We start from the raw sequence: 20,002 nt of genomic DNA, 5'->3' as shown, positions 1-20,002 counted from the left end.
CAGTCACTTATATGCTGAATAGGAACTGTTAAAAAACTGCTTTAAATAAGTTATGACAAGCACAAACAAGTTCTCAGCTCTCAACAGGATGAGAATGAAAGAACTAAAATTATAAAGTTGGAAAGTCCTGAAATAATCAACTAAAATGTTACATGTAATTCCTGAGAGTGGCGCTGATATAAAAGCATACCCAAATAGCATTAAATTTACTATTAATTACCCATATTTAAAAATGGGTACAGTCAGGGGCTAAACACTCTTAAATACATGTTTATAGAATGTTGTAAATATTTTAAGTAAATAAGAATTAATTATGGAGAACAGTATTCAAGATTCGGTTAAACATACTTAGAAATAAGACAACAAGGGCATGGTGAATACTATTCATTTTAGTAAAAGATTAATCACTATTTAGAATCAAGTATACAATATAATCAAGGCCCATCATAATTTTAAAATGAGTTTATTAATGCACTTTAGGACAAGTGCTATTCTTACTCTATCTTTTTTTAAAAAAATACTGTCAATGATAACCAATCACAGAAAAAAAACTTTCATTAGACTAAAACAGTATGTGTTGGGTAAGAGGAAGTTTGGTTCACTTATGCCACATTGCAAATACAAACTCCTATCTTGAGTTTACAAATAACACTGAAAAACAGTATTTCCTTCTAAAATTTTCTTTAAGGCAGATCTGTTTAGCATCATGTAAATCTTACTAAAATGGTACTGTGTAGTGTTAGTAAATTTAACTGCTTCTCAGTGACAATAATATAAGTGGTTGGGGACAGGCAAAAAAAAAAATCTCTTTTCTAGTTTTTCTAAGCTGGTCACCATTTAAAAAGGGCAAGTTCTTCATGTGTATGTGTGTCTATATATTTAGATATATTACTGTATCAAAAACACATTTTAACATATTTCACAGCTCTTTTAAAGCTTCAGTTTACAGTCAGTTCATATGAAAGCTTTCTAATATGCAAGGTTCACTGGTATTCCAGTGTTCTATATCAGAAACACAAAAGTCCTTCAGTGCAATGTTGTAGACATTTTACCTCTGTTCATAATTTTCTTTCAAGGGTTTCCTAATTTTGCTTTTGGATCTTCACTTTTGTATGCTTCACTCATTTCTCTTACTAAATTCTCAGGTAAGGCAGGCTGATATCTGTACAAATATCCATATGGACGAAGATGGTAGATGAGGTATTCTAACTCATACATAGTTACAGGGTCAACATAGTGAAAAGAAATAGCAAGATCCGAACAGCAACCGGGACCCTAAAAAAGGAGTGAAAATAGGCTTTAATAGTAAACAAACCATTGTTAACATGCAGTATCCATGTAACAATAAAGAAAACGCTAATTTTAAAATAATTCATACATTAAAACAAGTTTGGTAAGGCAGGCTTACCTCATTTATTATACTTGTGGAACAACCCAAATATTCTCAAGAGAGCTCAATGATTTAAAAACGAAACAAGCAACTGTCACATTATTTCTAACCAGAATATATTCTTTCCTATGCTTCAGTACTTCAGTGCAAAAAAAAAAAAAATCTTGAGACTCCTACAGATAAAAAGTGGTAGCTATATTGAGGATAAGCCTCAATTTCTCCAAATTCTGCTTTCTCTACAATTTCTCACTATTATTTTTTGCTTGATCCACCCTCAGAGAGACATCTCCGGTTTCATGTCTGCAATTTACAATGACTGCAACAAATGAGCTTGAGCACAGGAGTTGATGGCACATGATAGGTTAAGTTCCTATCTACTATTCACAGGGTTGCTGTGAGCCATATTTAACTTGAAAAGATCAAACAATATAGAATAAACCAAACCGTAGTGTCTGAGAGAGGAAGCTCTAGAGTTACACCAGGCTTTGAAAGAGAATTCTGCTTTCTAGAGTACAGAAACTCTAGCACACTTAATTGTGCTCATGCAGCACCTCTACACAGACCAAAGGTAGTCATTAGAAAGAACAAGCAGATACTGCATGATTTTAAATCTGGAACAATGTGTTAGGGTTATATTCTCTGATTGTAATTACTCTACTTAGATGTTGAACAAAAAAATAATCCAAGAAGCTGAACTACTGAACTCCTTTTCATCTCCACTCTGGAAGGGTTGTTTTGTCTTTGTCCTGGTTAAACGCAATAAAATGGTCTCTACAGAATGTGTCTGAATCTGTAGTGTCTTGTCTTCCCTAGTACAAGATGGTGATGTGGATGAGATCCATAGGTGTCTTTCCCAATGGGACTCCCAGGGATCAAAGACCAGAACAGACTCAAGAAAGGATTTCATGCACCTCTTCTCTAATCCAAGGGACCCCGTGAGGTGAGCATTCTTGGATCTGAGCCTCTTACTGCAGTTGGGTCTTGTAGCAAGGGCTGACTGCTCAAAACGGCTTTCCTAGCCAGTAAGTTTGTCTCTGCCACATGGATGTGCAGGATCATACAAATAAGGTGTGATCCACAAGAGGATGGCTAGTCTCCACAAGAGGATGGCTAGTCTCCACAAGAGGATGGCTAGTCTCGCCATGCCACTAGGTTTAAATGGAGAGATTTCCATGGCAGAAATGGGCAATGTCAACCAACAAGGAGGATGAAGCAGTGGTGCATCCTTCAGGGCCAGAGATTTTTGTGCCAGCCAGACTAAAATCTACACAAGAGCAATAGCAGCAGCCTCAGCAGAGACTCAGAAACCAACACGAGACAGAGCTTAGAGCGGCTGACCCACAGAGCCAGAGCCCTTCATCCACACTTGCTGGAGGACTGAGGGAAGACACCTTAATTGGCACAACTAAGGGAATTTTGTAACACTGACATAGGTTGTGAAGCTGAAAGTCAAAGGGACTGAGGGACTGTTATCTTGCTGCTTAACTGTTACCTTCCCAGTAAATCCCCTATTCGTGACTATGGTACTACAAAGTCTGTATACTACTCACTGCAACAGATTTTGGATCCCGGAGAAAAATAAAACTGATGTTGGAATTATTAAAAAGTAGTCTAGACGTGGGGGTGCATGTATGACCTTACAACAATTAGTTTTATCCTGTGGATGCTGTTGATAGAGGCAGTTCCTCCTAGTGGAACTAGCAGAGGTCAGATTCATCCCTAGGTTGCCCTTACTCTTTTTACAGCTTTCCAAGACCCCCTCTTAAAGAGCTGATATGTATTCTTCCATCTGAAACTCTTAGTTCCTTCTGTTCATTAGCTGGCACTGTCATCCTCAGGTGTAGGTAAAACTGTCTCTGCTACTTTCTTAAAGGATTCAGAGAAAATTAACAGATGAATTTGTAAGAAAATGGAAATATTAGGTTTTATAAGATAGCTCTTACATAGGTCTAAGATTCCGTTTAGCACAATCTTGTAAACAAAACTGCATCTGATACTTTCCATAGATGTATGTATCTCAAGAGAAACTACACACTGATTTTTGGTCTAATAAATTCTCCACCCTCACTCCCACAACTGATCTTTTGCAAGAGTCTGTTTTCCCTCACTAGTGACAGTAGTGAAGGGCTCTGATTCTGCCTTTTGCAAGATGCTGTAGATCCCAAGATATTTCCGAGTTTGTGGAATCTTGAGTTCTATTAGCCACAAAAACAAAGGGCATATGACGATCATTAGAAGCCATAGGGAGGGTACCAGAAACTGTGAAAGACAGTTACAGGTTTCTGTGTCAGGATCAGTCAGGTGAGAATGGGCCAGAAGCTGAAGGTAGTGCCTCTGCAACCTTGAAGCACACATGATGTAAGCAGTAAACAGGCCAAACTTCTAGTTTCTATCTCAGAGGGATCTTATTAACTCTAAGAGTCTTAAATTTTAACAAACAATAACCTTCTCTGAAATTGGAAAATGCTGAATCAGAAAAATCTGATACAAAGACATATACTGTGGCTCTGTTACTTGCTTGCATTTATTTTCTTAAGATTACGTTTAAGAATAGTCTAGAAAAAGAAATGGCTCTTGCTAAAGTTCTCGATGCAGTGAATCTGAATCCCATAAGGCTGACTTCCTGCTGGAAATCGTATTTCACCCTGTGAAAGTAAAGTTTCAATCTAATTCTTAATGTCCTTGATAAATTAGTTGGGGACTAACTCACGTGACCCAAGCCATGGTATTTCCAACTGCCTTATGTGGATGCAAAAGTGAGACAATAAAGAAGACTGAAGAAGAATTGATACCTCTGAGTAACAGGCTTAGTCAAGAAGTGAATATACCAAGAATTGCCAGAAAAAGGATTAATCTGTTTTAGAGGGAGTACAGCCAAAATGTGCTTTAGAAACAAGGATGGTAAGAATGTTTCATTTCTGTTATTCATGTTATCAAAAGGTACCATTCCCTAGAGATGGATATAAGAATTGGGTAAGGGACAGTAAGACAGAAGCTGACTTTCAGTATGACACAGAGGTTGCAGCAATGGGTTCAAACATACCAACTAATGTAAGGACAGCACAGGGTTCAGCAGTGTTTCACACTGTTGTCCCAAGGATTAACTATGAGATAAAACTGGAACTTCCTAGGGTGATGTTTCTTAATAGTAAACACTAGGTATTACTGACAGAATGATCATATTCAGATGTATCTCAGGTCAGATTTTTTAGTAGGAGAGTGGGAGAGTCGTGAGGTGATGCAGTTAAGTGGTTCGACCACTAGCTAAAGGTGGATAGTTCTAACCTACCTAGGGCCACCTCTGAAGATCAGCCTGGTGACCTGCCTCTAAACCCCTACTGAGTAATTATATTCTACACAAAAGAATTACCACAAGCAACAATTATGTGGATGGGAACCAGCAACATTAACATAGTTCTCAAAGGATCGTAGTAGGGTTGGTTTGAGAACAGGTTTGAAGCAAAATAAAAACAAAACCAGAGGTGGGAGGTGTGGAAAAAAAATCAGAAAAAGAATTAAGACTGAACTGATGGTGTTAAATTGCCACAAGTCAATCTGGGTCTTAGGACTGTATCTGGTAAATGTTTCAGCCAGGTGACTCTAAACACCTTCAGACCTTAATGTTGTTAGTTTCAAGGACCAAGGTGATAAAGGTCTTGGAAGTTCTCAGAGAAGATTCATGTCAAACTATGGAATATTTAATTTTTTCATTGAATTTTGTCCTTTTTGCTGATCTTTCCTTTGCAGCAAACAATGAATATGAGGGATCTTTGGACAAAGAATAAAAAAATGATCTGGTGCTTACTTCGTACATGTGTTGGAATTATATTAGAATATGATATGCACAGTAAACATTATTCAATCTGTGGTTATGATCTATCTAAGCCACATAATATTAAATTTCTAAAATCCACATGAAAAAAGTAAAACTAGGAAATTCTGTAACTTGTTTAACATAAAAAAAATATTACTTCAATTTGCAGTAAATATTTTTAAAGATATTAATGAAATTACTTTTATTTGTAGCATCTTTGAAATTAGATGTGCCTTTGAAGCACAAAGCATGTCTCAATTTGGCCTGGGCAAATTTCAAGTGCTCAAGATGCATTCATGACCAGGGCTGTACATGGATGGATATTGTTATATGGCGTTGAGTCACCTGCAACTCATAGTGACCTTATGTACAATAGCACTAAATCCTGACCTGTCCTGGGTTAACCTCACTATCTCTGACACACCCACACCAATTACCCCAGTCACTGAATCAATCCATCCCATGGAGGGTCTTCCCCTCCTGCACTGTCCCTCCACCCTCCCAAGCATGGTGTCCCTCTCCAAGGACTGGTCCCTCCTTGCAACATGTCCAAAGTATGCCAGACGAAGCCTCAGAATCCTCACCTCCAAGAAGCATTCCGGTTTAACCCTCTCCAGGACAAACTTGCTTGTTTTCCTAGCAGGCCATGGTACATTCAATACTCCTCTCCAGCACCACAGCTCAAAGGCATCACTTTTCCTTCTATCCTCCCTAGTCATTGTTCAACTCTCTGACGCATAATAAGTGACTGCAAAGACCATGGCCTGTATCAGGTGCACATTAGTCTCCAGAGTGACACCAATGCTCCTCAGTACTTTGGAGAGGTCCCTAACAGCAGACTTTCCCATCGCAATATTATTTTTAATTTCCTGGCTGCTGGTGTCAAGAGTGTTGACTGTGGAGCCAAGCATACTAAAGCTGTGAACAATCTCAATCTCTTCACCATCTATCCTGATGCTACCAATTGGTTCAGTGGTGAGAATCTCTGTCTTCTTGACACTGAGCCTCAATCCATATTGAAGGCTGCAGTCTTTGACCCTCTGCAGCAAGCACCTCCGTTCCTTCTCAGTTTCAGCAAGCAGGGTTGTGTCATCTGCATAACACAGACTGTTGATGGATCTTCCACCAATCCTGATGCCACACTCCTCCTCACAGAGCCCAACCTCCCGGATAATCTGTTCTGCATATATGTTGAAAAGGTATGGAGATAGGACAGATCCCTGGCAGACACCTTCCCAATTTTGAACCAAAGTTGGGAACAGAGAAGAATCAGTAGTTGGCAAACATGGACTCGGTGACAAAAATGAAGCTGGGGATAGAATGATTGAATTTTGCACAATCAGTGATTGCAATAGCAAATATGTTTTATAAAAAAAATATATAAATGCAGGTTATACACATGGATTTCACCTGATGGTATGCAGAATCAGACTGATCAGCTGTGAAAACTAGGCCAGGAGCTGACTGTGGAACAGACCAACTACTCATATGCAAGTTCAAGCTGAAGCTATGGAAAATTAAATCGAATCCGTGGGAACAAAAATATGACCTTGAGTCTATCCCACCCAAATTTCAGAACTATCTGAGAAGCAGGTTTGAGGCCTTGATCACTAATGAGAGAAGATCAGATAAGTTGTGGGAGGGTATCGAAAGTATTATCCAGGAAGAGTGTAAAAGGTCATTACAAAAACAGAGGAGAAAGACAAGACCAAAATGGATGTCAGAAGAAACTCTGAAGATTGCACAGGAGTGCAGAGAAGCCAAAGCACAAGGAAGAATTCAAGATACTAAAGAGCTGAACAGAAGATTTCAAAAGGCAGCACAGAAAGACAAAGTAAAATACTACAATAAAATGTGCAAGGAGCTGGAGTCAGAAAATCAAAAGGGCCAAACTCGCTCAGCATTTCTTAAGCTAAAGGAACTGAAGAACAAACAAATTCAAACCTCGGGTTGCTATATTCAAGGATGCTTTAGGCAGAATATGAAATGATCCAGAAAGTATTAAAAGATGGAAAGAATATACTGAGTCACTGTATCAAAAGGAATTGGCAGACACAGAAGAATTTCATAAAACAAGATATGAGCAAGAACCTATTGTGATGAAAGAATAAGTTCAAGCTGCCTTGAAGAAAATAGCAAAAAATAAGGCCCCAGGAATAGATGGTATACCAACTGACATATTTCAGCTAATGATGCTGCCCTGGACGTGCTCACCAAGTTGTGTCAAGAAATCTGGAGAACAACCATTTGGCCAACTAACTAGAAGAGATCTATATCTGTTCCCATTCCAAAGACGGGTGACCCAACAGTGTGGAAACTACAGAACAATACTCATTTCACATACACTGGGAAAATATGTTGTCAGGGACCTCATCGAAGTATTAATAAGCAACAATGTCAGTCTAAAGCTAAGGTGTGCCTGATCCAGACCATGGTTTTCACATATTACTTGCTATGCCTCAGAGAGCTGGACAATGACTAAGGATGACAAAAGAATCATTGATGCCTTTGAGTTGAGGTGCTGGAAGAGAGTCTTGAACATACAATGGACCACCAAGAAAACAAATAGGTTTGTCTTGGAGAGGGTCAAACCAAGCTTCTCCTTGAAGGCTGGGATTTTGAAGCTCCATCTCACATACTTTTGGGCATGTAGCCAGGAGAGATTGGTCCTTAGAGAAGGACATCATGCTTTGAAGGGTGGAGGGTCAGCATAGGAAAGGAAGACCCTCGGTGAGACAGACTGAAGTAGTAACTAGGTCAATGGGGTAGGTGTGTCAGAATCAGTGACTGTCTCAGCACAGGGCAGGGTTCAGAGCTGTTGTACATAGCGTTATTTTGAGTCACAGGTAACTCGACAGCATATAACAACATACATACATACTTTGGATATGTTATCATAGCACCAGTCCTAGGAAAAAGATATCATGTTGTGCAAGTATAGGGTCATCTAAAAAGATGACAACCCTCAATGAGATGGACTGACAGAGTGACCATGACAAGGGCTTGCGCATGAGGGAGATCATGAGGATGGTGCAGGATAAAGCACAGTTTTGACCTATTGTTCACAGAGTTGATAGAGTCAGAATTGACTAGATGGCACCTACTAACAATAATAACATATTCTCAGTGCCCAGTATAGAGTATTACCCACAGATATTTGTTTTTATCCAATTTACTATACTTCCATTCTCTATTTCTAGAGATATAAAAAAGTATCTAACCATTTCTGTCCTTTCATGTAAAATTAGAAAAGATTTAATTGCTTAATAACTTATTACTATATACATTAAAAAACAAAGAAAAGAAAAACACATACAGGAAACTCCTACTCAGTATTACTAAAGAAATATAAATAATTCAAGTTAAAAAAATCATTAAGTCATATTAAATATTTTAGTTACAAAACTTATAACTTACCTCTACAGGAGGATAATAATTATAATTCCAGTACCAAAAGGTTTTGGGTAGATAACCCTTGATTAAGTGGTGTTCCGGTACAAAGGGATGAAAAGTTTCTTTTCCAGTGGTATCTCTGGAATCACCTGCTTCTACATTTAGAATCTCCATGCATCTCCCCAGTGCTAAGTCTTCGATGGAGGAACTATGTGTACATTTGTCTGTTTTAAATGCATCCACAAATCTCTTCAAGGCTTCTTTGCTCAGTACATATCCTGCTCCGCCACTCATGTAGCCCTGCTTTACATAGGGCTTAAATCTTCTCCCAAAATAAATGGGTTTTTCAGGGTCATATTTTGAGAGAAGCCACCTCAAATTGTCTAGTACAACATAGGTATCATCATCTGCTTTCATAAACCAATCAGCATCTTCTAAATAATGGTCGTGAACATACTGAAAAGCTTTAATTGTTTTCCAATACAGTTGGTCTCTGCCTTCTTTAGTTTTTAATCCTACAGCAGGGAAAGCTTCATTTTCTTCTGAACTCATAAACAAAACTTTATTACAACGCTGGGCCCATGTGGCCTTGACATGTTTGGCTTTTTTCTCTAGATTTTGAGGGCCTGTCATTACCCAGCAAAGAACTTTAACTTTCTGATACAGTTTTTCAGAGACATCTGTGTTCTCATCTATTAAATAAAACAAAAAAAAGATAAAAATTAATACATACATATGAAATCCAAAATTATATGCAAGACAACATTTTCTTAAATAATTTCAAAAACCTATCACCTATCATTAGTGATTCATTAGTGAGTCACCTGGAAAAAAGCAAAAGTTAACCCAATGTGAGCTGGCATTCTATTTTATTGGTTTCATGTCAATCTTATCCAAGAGATCATTGGAGCTAACAAGAGTTGTCACTATAGCTTAAATTCACGCCACTCAAACAATATAGTTCACTGAGCAGACAGCAATGGTATCACCTGGAGCTTGTTAGAAATACAGAATCTCAGGCCTCACTCTCAATGTACAGAACCATTTTAACAAGTTCTTTTGGTGATTTGTATGTACCTTAAGCACTGTCTTAAACAAACTCTGCTTTTCACTTTATACTACAAAAAAGTTTCAGGTGATTCTCAACCAGACAGCAAGAGAATTTATCAAGCTCTGAATGAGAGTCTGGAAGATAGAGGAGAGATGATGGTTAAGTGGCAGTAATTTATTTCATCATTTTGGGTCTCACGAGGGTCAATTAATTTTCTACAAATTATTAATATCTAAAAGTTTCATCTCATACACTTTGGGCATGTTGCTAGGAGAGGCTATTCCCTGGAGAAGGACATCATGCTTGGGAGAATGGAGAGACAGCGAAGGAGAGGAAGACCTCATCCAGGTGAGCTGACACTCACTGCAGCAATGGGATCAAGTGTGTCAGAGATTGTGAGGATGGTACAGGATAGAAGGTTCAGATATGTTGCTCAAAGGGTCACTATAAGTAGTATTTAATGGCGCTTAACAACAACAACTACAATAACACAAGTTTTAAAAATTTTCATGATTGTCCCAGTTTGAAAAAGTTAAGGGGGGGCTGAGATTACCATGTGGCAGTAACTTACCTGACTGCTTGCTAGACACAAATCCACCAATTAAGAGCACACACGTTAGAGGAAGCTTTTCTGAGACTATCTAAAAGAATGCTAGTCAAAGTACATATTTGCAAAGAAATAAGGAACTTAAGCCAAAAGATAAAACAACACATTACAGAGTCTCACAATTAAAAAAAAAATCTACTTAACTAAACAAATAGATTATAGCGATTTAAGTGATTTATCTGTTGGTATAAACTCCTTATCTGAGTACAAATGGGTAATAAACAATTTATGGGCTGCTAGGCTTAGGACTACATTTTGAGGAGCACTGGTGGATCTAAACTATAAGACCCTAGACTAGTGCTTTTTAAACTCTGTGGAAGAGAAATGATTTTTACTTTGAAAACTGGGAAACTATCCTTTACTTGTAATATATGATAAAAATTAATTACTTACACTTAAAAAGAATGTTAAAATTATTTTAAAAGAAAGAAAACTCCACTGAAATTAATAAAATTAAAAAAAGAAAACTCTATATTAATGCATAGACACACACAAAATTACTGTCAAATTAACTTGAAGCTTTTAAATACTTCCTCTCAATTCCCCTATTGTTTAACCAAATTAGTAACAAGGTGTGGATAAACAATTCTGAAGTTTGCACTTTGAGTAAAAGTTATCTTGAGGAAAACTAAACTCAAACTCACTACCATCAGGCTGACTCCAACTCTCTTAGTTTCTGAGGTTGCAAAGATGGGGATCACCCATCTTTCTCCCACATCCTAAGAAAGCAAACACTTAAAGTTAAGCTCAACCAGTGAATTGCAACTATCTCTTCCCTGTGAAGAATGGACAACTGGAGGCATGAAGTAAGAAAATTTGCTTACTAAGAGAGAAGTTTGCTTGGCTTCAGGGTTAATGCTCTTGGCACCAGTAGCCAGGAAATAAAAAAACATATTGCGATGGGAAAGTCTGCGGTTAGGGACCTCTCTAAAGTACTCAAGAGCAGCGGTGTCTCTCTGGAGACTAAGGTCCGTCTGATACAGGCCATGGTTTTTGCAATCACTTGTTATGCATCAGAGAGTTGGACAATGACTAGGGAGGATAGAAGGAGAATTGACGCCTTTGAGCTGTGGTGCTGGAGAAGAGTATTGAATGTACCATGGACTGCCAAGAAAACAAACAGATTCATCCTAGAGAGGGTTAAACCAGGCTACTCCTTGGAGGCAAAGATTCTGGGGCTTCGTCTGACATACTTTGGACATGTTGCAAGGAGAGACAGGTCTTTGGAGAGGGACATCATGCTGGGTAGAGTAGAGGGACAGTGCAGGAGGGGAAGACCCTCTATGAGGTGGACTGATTCAGTGACTGGGGTGATCGGGATGGGCATATCAGAGGCAATGAGATTGGCACAGGATAGAGCACGGTTTAGGGCTGTTGTACATAGGGTGGCTATGAGTCACAAATGACTCGACGGCACATAACAACAACAACAACAAGAGAGAAGAAAGAATTGGGGGAGCAGGGTATCAAAATAGTCTCATGATCCTCTGAATATAAAAAAAAAAAATTCGTAACTCAAAAGCAGAGAAAATTATCCTATTTTCAGAGAGTACTCATAGCTCAGATACTTCAGGAGCCCATTTTTCTAGCTATATAAAGATAAGCCCGCCTAACCCTGGACAGATAAGGAAAATGGTGGATTGAGAAATCCCTAATTTGTTTCAATGAGAGGAAGAAAGCTTTCTCCTCACTTCTAGAGTCTAGGAGAAAATTCATTCTTTTAATCAGTCAGTCGTTACTTATTTTGTACCATCATGTGCTGGTACTTTAGGAAAGATAAATATGACACATTTCCTGCCACAGAAGAGTTCAGTCTGCCCGGGGACCTGCCACGAAAATCAGTAATTGCCAAATATTATGATACAATAGAGGCATATGCCTAAGTTTTATGTTTTGAAGAAAAAGAAAGCAGAAAATGACAAATCCTTCAGAGCAGTAGGATGGGGGTCTGAGTAGAGAAGAGGAGGGGTGACATCACGGGGTATTAGGAAAAATAAAAGATGAAGGGGAAAACAGATCTTCCACAGGAACAAAAAGATTAAAAACTCAGTTACATTTAACTGAGTACAGATAGCTGAATAAAGCTGTAGCAATGAACTAGAAGAAGTGCTGCAGGATTTAGAAAGCACACAGATTTGAAGTGTAGTAGCAAAGAGGACTGACTTGTAAGCAAAGATGCTTTGAGGGGAAAAAAGGGGCACAAAGGAAATTCAACCCAGAAAATCTGGTCATAACATCTTCATAAAACGTCCTAGTCTCTGGCTTAATAAAGAGGCAGATAATAACAACATATATAAAACAGGGAATTTTAGGGTTGTTGGGGTGTACTGTCGAGTTGGAAGTGACTCATAGCTGACCCTCCAGCCAAGTTTTTAGAGGTAGTAAAAATGCACGGAAAAGGGCACCGGTGGATTTGAAAAGCATGCCTTTGGGATTGCTTCCTACCATTAGGTCACCAGAGCCAAAGGAATTTAATGTACATGTGGCGAGTCAGGGGGAGCAAGGAACCTTCTCTCATATCCCACATCTTGTGGGGCCTTCACAGAGCAAGCAGGTATCTTATATACAGCTAACCCTTAAAACAGAAGGCATCAACCTTCTGAACAGTCAAAAAGCCATGTATAATTTACAGGAGATCCTTCAACTGTACTGGTTTGAACTGCACCAGTTCAAATGTCTCAAGTATCCACTTAAAAGTGCTGCACTAATCATTTCTCTAAGAGAGGAATTGTTCATGTGAAAATGATTAGCAACTGTGCTTACCACAACAGCAACTAGGGGAAAAAATCCACGCACAGGTGGGCTCACTCAAGGGTCAACTGTGCCTGCAGTGTAGCCTACCACCACTTAACTGTGACTCAGAAGCCTCGCTCCACAGTGATTAAACACAGTAAAAGAATAGAGCACCTGCGCAGAAACGAATTATTATTAAGTAGGTTGCTCTGGTGGCCTAGTGGCAAGATGTACTTAATACATCTGAGGTTTAGCAATTTTCTTCTCCTGAAGTAAACCAAGAATGACTGTAATCTACTTTCTGGGATATAGTGTTCATTCTCATGAACAGAGGAGAGTCACATCATAAAAGTTTGGACTTCCAAAGGAACAAGTCTTAGAAGGACAGCAAAATTCCCACTTAGAAGCAAGGATGGTGGCACTTTATGTCACATGCTACTGGCGAAATATCAGGAGGGGCCAGACCCTGAATGACTCTCAATGAGATGGACTCACACACTGGCTCCAACAATGAGCTCCAGCAAAGCAGGGACTGGGAGGATGGTGCGAGACTGGGCACAGTTTCATTCTCTGTACATGAAGTCACCACGTGACAATATCATAAAACCCAGGCAGCTTTTCCCAATTATCCTAATATTTTCATAGACTGAAAAATGATTTTTATGTTTAGTGTTTAATGAAATAAAGCATACCTTTATGTTGGCTGACATCTGCATTGAAGTTCAACTCCCCATCTAGATGATTATGTTCATCGTCATCTGAATGCCTAGCATGGGGATCATTATGAAGAATATGAGGATGATGGGTGTCACTCTGTTCCCCCAACAAAATACTAAACAGCTGAGAACACAAAAAAAATCCAATTGCTGATCCAAAAAGGAATATTAAAAAATTCAGCCAAGATTTAGAGGCCATTTCCCGAAAGTGTTTCTGTAAAAAAACAAAACAAAAACAACACACAACCACCAACAATTAGTAGGATGAGAAAGGTAATAAATAAATATTATACATAGAATAAAAAGTAGTAACTTTTAGTTCTAAGAAGATGAAGTACAGTTGCGTCTGTTAGTGCTAGAGTTTTCAATGGCTAATGCTTTGGAAGTTGCCTGCAGGCCTTCCCTCTGAGGCACCTCTGAGAGCCTTCAAACCTCCAACTTTTCAAGTTAATGGCCAAGTCCAAGTATGTTAATCATTTTCATCAAACTGAGACTTCAATAATTTGACTCAACAATTATGGTGGTTAATTATTCCACTCATAAAAGAGAATTTTTCTAATAGTACTTAACTTGGGATTCTTCCCAGACTAAGTTTCAAACTTACAGACACAAATAGCTACTAGATATTTCCACTTAGACCACAAAATCGAAGTCAATACTGTTGAGTCAGTTCCAACCCACAGGGACTGACTTCCCAACCCAACCCACTGCCTTTAGTTGACTGACTTCACACCCCTGCTGTGGAGGACAGAGTAGAATGGTCCCATGAGGTTTCCAAAGCTGTCATATCTTTCTGATCTCAGAGCAGCTGATGGATTCAAATTGCTGTCCTTTCAGTTAGGAGTGGAAAGCTTAACCAAGTGCACCACCCAGACCATCTGAAAATCTCCACCCAAACCCAGCCAACCCAAGATTATCAAGTCAAACTCAGATCACCCTAGAAGAACTGCACTATGGGATTTTGAAGGATGTAAATCTTTCTGGAAGGAGATTGCTACAACTTTCACACAGCTGCTAAGTCCGAATTTCAGATGCTGTGGTTTAGCGGCTGAGTTCTTAACTGCACCATAGTCTCTTACCTTGTTGTTGTTGTTGTTATGTGCCATTGAGTTAACTTGGACTCACTGCAATCACACTTAGACCATATCAAATCAAAGCTGTTGCCACTGAGTCTATTCCAAGTCACAGTGATCCTCCATCAAGTTTGTAAGGCTGCAAATTTTTACAAAAGAAGACTGCCTCTCTTTCTCCCATGACGTGCCTTGTGGCCTCAAACCACTGATTCAGCAGCCCAGCAAGAAATGCACTGAAACATCATGGCCCTTAACTGTACGTACCATCCCACTAACAATTCTCCATTGAGTTTCTGAGTAAACCTGTGCCATTTCACTAACTCTCCACTGGGTTTGAGTAAATCTTTACGCAAGGAGCCTGCCCAGCTTTCTCCCTTAGTGACTCTTGTTCAGCAGCACAACATGTGCAACACTATGCCACCAGGGTTCTTTTCTTGAATTCAACATGTTCAAAAGGAATCATCTTATGCCCTTAAACCTGCTCAGCTTCTAGAAACTAATGGTCATCTGTTAAATAAACCACCCATTTAAATTGGAGAAATTAGGGAGACATCTTTAATTCTTTCCTTACTTTCTTCCTAATCCAATTACCAATTCATGTCACTTTTAGTTCTTAAATACTCGTTTAATATATCATCTCCTCTCCACTTCCACTACTTCGCCTACTTCAGATCCTTATTAGTTGCCTGCCATTATTAGGTGCTGTCAAGTCAATTTCAAATGATAGTAACCCCATGCAGAATGGAATAAAACACCATCCTCATAGCTACTGTTGTTCTTGAGTCCACAGTTTTAGCCACTGTGTGACTGGTCTTTCTTTTTTTCTACTGATCTGTTCTGTGATTCTACTATCCCTATTATTGTCCAATGGAGAGCTGGTACCAGCAGCCAGGAGATCAAGAGATGTTTTGCACTGGGAAAGTCGATAGTTGGGGACTTCTCCAACTTACTGAGGAGCAAAGATGTCCTCTGAAGACTAAGGTGTGCCTGATCCAGGCCATGGCTGTTTCAGTCACTTGCTGCACATCTAAGTGCCGGACAACAACTAAGGACGATAGAGAAAGAACTGATGCTTTTGAGTTGTAGTGTTGGAAAATAATACTGAATATCCCACAGCCTGCCAAAAGAACAAAGAGATATGTTCCAGAGTGAGTACTCCTTGGAGGCAAAAATGACAACGTTTTGGGAGCTCTGGTGGCCTAGTGGCAAGAAGTTGCGCTGCAATCCAAGAGGTATGCGGTTCAAATCCACCAGATGCTCTGCTGGAGAAGGAGGGACAATCTCCTCCTGAACCAGTCAGATCCAATTTGATGGTACATGCACAAAAAAATTATTAAAAAATTTTTTAAAAAATGACAAAGTTTTGTCTCATATACTTTGGCAGGTTGATAGGAGGGGCTTATTCATTAGACAGGGATCACACTCTTGGAAAGAGAGTCAGCAAAAGAGAGTGGGGCTCTCAAGCAGATGGACTGACACAATGACTGTAGTGAGCTCAAGAATGTCAAATATAATAAGGAAGGCACAGGATAGGTCAGAGTTCAGATCTGTTGTTCACAGGGTTGCAATGAGATATACATGACTCAATAGCCTGTAACAACAATAGTAACATTTCCCCTCAATTCACTCTTATTCTGTTACCATAATGGCCAAGCTAAATTAAAAGTTGGCATCACCTTACAAATCCTCACATGGGTCCTTGTGGTCTACAAGACAAAAATAAAACCTTTTAAATTAATGAGACACAGGAGAGTCAAAGTCAGTGATTGCTGAGGAGTTGGAACCATTTCATAGCAAGACTGTAAACTGCACAGGAGACTGCCCATCTTTTTCCTAAGGAGCAACTGGTGAATTCACAATGAATGACCTTGGTGCAGCAGCCCAACTCTTTACCCACTAGCTCTCCGGAGCTCCATACAATATACAGGCTCTCCTTAGACTCAGTAAAGGTAGATAGTCTCATTTTTTGCTACTTTGTGAGCAATAATTTATGCCTTAGCAATCTTGATCTATCCATATGATGAAGTGCCCTAAACATCTCACTGTAGTTGGTTCCTCAATTTCTACTGGTTCTCTTTCCTTCATTATCTATGTCCCAACCCTGAGTCTCATCAACCTGAGTGTTCAATCTGGGTATTCCTGTACTTTGAGCTGGGTAATTCTTTGTTGTAGGAAGTGTCCTATTCATTGTTAAATGACTAGTAGCATCCCGGGCCTCTATCCAGTGCCAACTGCCCCAAATGTCTGCAAACCGAAAACCCACTGTAGTCCAGTAGATTCAGATGCACAGAGACCAAGTAGGACAGGGCAGCTGGTGAGTGTGAACTTCCAACATTTCATTTAGTAGTCAAAGGAATGAATGGTACTCTGTCACCAGTGATAATGTCCCATGTTGAGGGAGGACACAAATTGGTCTAAGAGCCACTCCATTGATTAAGAACATCCACGGGTGATAATACTTGTTATTTAAATATACACAGAAAAGTACTTAAAGACAAGTTGACTCTGAGGAAGAACACTAAGTGACAGAATTAACTAGAATGAAAGGGGAGGGGGGGAAAACCCTTTATTTTCTTTATTCGGTCTGTTTTTAAAAGTAGCCAAAGTAACTACTCCTATTAAATCTTGGATCATGTCATTCATCTGCCCAAAACTTGTGTCTTCCTACCCCAGAGAGAAATTCCTAACCTTAGATGATTTTAACACAATCTGTCTTCCTATTTTCACTCCATTCGTTCTGATTTTTCCTTTCTGTATTTGGTTCTTTTGAAGGTTAAAAATTAATAAACAGCAGCAACTGCATGAGATAAAACCTTGCTGTAGATGAGTTCTGGACTCCTTACTGTTCTCTGCTAGGAATGCAAACACACTGCTCACTTTCAACCGCCTTCTTTTCAGAAAGTCTTCCCTACGTTACCTATCAATAATGCTCACTCACTGACACCAAGCCAAAACTAGCTCACAGCTGACCCTCCAGCAGGTTTTCAGAGGCCGGAAACAGCACGGGAGGATACTGTCCATCTTTCTCTGGTGGCATCCACATGTAGTGCATTATGAATTTTATTTGTTCATCTTACTGTCTTTCGTCTTCATTGTGACCAATTGATTCTCAAACGTAAGTCAGCAACAAAACCAACTAGAATGCTTGGTTAGTAGATCATTTCCAGAGCATGACATTTTGCCATTTCTAACACATTCCCAGGTTGTAGTTATGCTGTAGATCGAGAGGTCATATTTTGGGAATCAATACTGAATATAAACTCCATGTGAACAGACATTTAGTAAATGAATTTACAATCACAACACTCTGCACCTACTTAACACTGTGCTTAAAATTTCATGAACATTGTATAAGTGTGCCCTGCTTTTTGAAAGTTTGATTTATGCCATTTCATTTTTTATTATTATTTTTTTATTTTTTAATGTGTGTACCGTCAAATCGGATCTGACTGGTACAGGAGGCGATTATTCCTCCTTCTTCAGCAGAGCATCTGGTGGATTTGAACTGCATACCTCTGGGATTGCAGTGCAGCTTCTTGCCACTAGGCCACCAGAGGTTGCCACCATTTCATTTTTATAAAAGATATATATTGGTTCCTATTCCACTGAATGAAAAAAAATCAAAGAGGATTCTTATGGATTGGATTTGAGTCTCCTCAAAACATGTGTTTATTTGGCTGAATCAGTGTTCTGGATGTGATGATGCAATGTGGCAGTTATGCAATGATCCCCCATGATCTGATGTAAGCCATTCAGTTGAAGAAGATCAAGAGTGGGATGCAACATCTTCCATCCCATTACAGCTCTGATCCTATTTAAGAGGAGTTTTCTCTGAGTTGTGGCCTGTAACACCTTTTATCTTATAAAAGATGAGAAAGCAGCAGTCAGAGCAAGGGAATCTCAGCACCTCCAAGAAAGAAGAGCCAGAATCAGAGCGTATCCTTTTGATCCAGAGTTTCTGTATGGTGAGCCAACCTCTTAAATCTAGCATAAGACTGATGCCAAGAGACAGGGAGATTGCTAAGGAATGCCAGATCTACAAATGCTGAAAGGCAACAGAGACCCTACAGAACAGATGGAAAGCCTTCCCTTATTGTAGCAGATACCTTGAATTTGGACTTCTAGTCTCCTAAAGTGCAGGAGAATAAATACATTTGTTAAAACCACCTGCATGTAGTATTTGTTAAAGCATCACTAGGTAACTTAGGCATGGATTTTCACTTTAAAACCAAAACTAGAGTTCAGTGTTTGTTTTGCAGTGAGCTGTTAAAAAGAGGCACTGCATACTGTGAGCATGAGTGAGCAGCATCTCCAAGCTCCTTCTCTAGGACATACACTCAGCATCAAGTAGCCACAGCTTTGAACTTTGTATGTGAACACTGTATGTTAGTGTTATTTTAGGTTTAGTGTATTTAGTTATTTTAAGGTCTGGGAACACTCAAAAATTTCCCCATACACATAAACTATGGTGTTTTAGCTTTGCTTTACTTCTTTCCCAGCTTCAAAAACTTCATGAGAACACTCTACTTTCTTTTGTATAGTGGAAGAAATCTGTCTCATGATAAAAAGCCATCCTCGAACAATGAGTAGCTCTTGGTTGCTAACTGAAAGGTCAGTGGTTCCAACCCACCGGCTGGCAAGAGAAAGATGCAGTAGTTTGCTTTCATAAAGAGAAGCCTTAAAAATAGCTAAATAAAGAGAAGCCTTGGAAATTCATTAGGGTAGTTCTACCCTGTCCTATTGGGTCTTTATAAAATAGGCATCAACTCAACGACAATGGGTTTGGTATAAATTATATGACCACGTATGCAATAACTACACCAAATTGGCTATCATTTCAAATCTGCCTGTAATGGGGCTTTTAATGTCCTCAACTACGTAGTTTTCTGTGCACTAACTAATGTCTTATTTCAGAGGCCACAGTAAGGTGTTGGGAAGTTTATTCAAATTTTATTTTTTAATTTCTCTCATATTTTTATGCTCATAAAAACAAGCTTCTTTATATTTTCTCCCTAAGGGGATGCTGCTTATTTTCTCATATTACAGCCTTACTCTTCTTTCAGTTATTTGAATTAGTTGCAAAGTGAAAATGAAAATTTTAAGTATGCATTAGGGTTCTTTTCCTAACCCCATTTTTAAATAAAAAGCTAATTTCTTCCACAACACTTCCCCCCTCTTCTTTGTAAAATAATGACTTTGATCTTACTGAATTCTGTAAAGAAGGA

General features: G+C 39.0%; 1 protein-coding gene across 1 annotated transcript; it reads right to left on the bottom strand.

Annotated features, from left to right (window-relative positions):
* Positions 1-1,071: 1,071 nt before the first annotated feature.
* Positions 1,072-13,903, bottom strand: C1GALT1 (core 1 synthase, glycoprotein-N-acetylgalactosamine 3-beta-galactosyltransferase, 1). Its single transcript, XM_006880233.1, has 3 exons — positions 13,681-13,903; positions 8,622-9,289; positions 1,072-1,275 (listed from the first exon to the last, which is right to left on the bottom strand). The coding sequence occupies exons 1-3, from the start codon at positions 13,901-13,903 to the stop codon at positions 1,072-1,074; spliced, it is 1,095 nt and encodes a 364-aa protein (XP_006880295.1).
* Positions 13,904-20,002: the final 6,099 nt, after the last annotated feature.

Source organism: Elephantulus edwardii, unplaced genomic scaffold (assembly GCF_000299155.1).
Source record: "Elephantulus edwardii isolate Elephantulus edwardi_28Jun2011 unplaced genomic scaffold, EleEdw1.0 scaffold00007, whole genome shotgun sequence".
In the NCBI taxonomy this organism is placed as follows: Eukaryota; Metazoa; Chordata; class Mammalia; order Macroscelidea; family Macroscelididae; genus Elephantulus; species Elephantulus edwardii.
The sequence above is the reverse complement of the archived record's forward strand: the minus strand, read 5'-3'. Positions and strand labels throughout refer to the sequence as shown.

Coding starts and splice junctions, on each gene's coding strand:
- C1GALT1 (XM_006880233.1), bottom strand. CDS start 13,903: ATGGCCTCTAAATCTTGGCTGAATTTTTTAATATTCCTTTTTGGATCA. Junction 9,290..13,680: donor AGATGTCAGCCAACATAAAG/GTATGCTTTATT, acceptor TTTATTTAATAG/ATGAGAACACAGATGTCTCT. Junction 1,276..8,621: donor ATTATTATCCTCCTGTAGAG/GTAAGTTATAAG, acceptor CTCCTTTTTTAG/GGTCCCGGTTGCTGTTCGGA.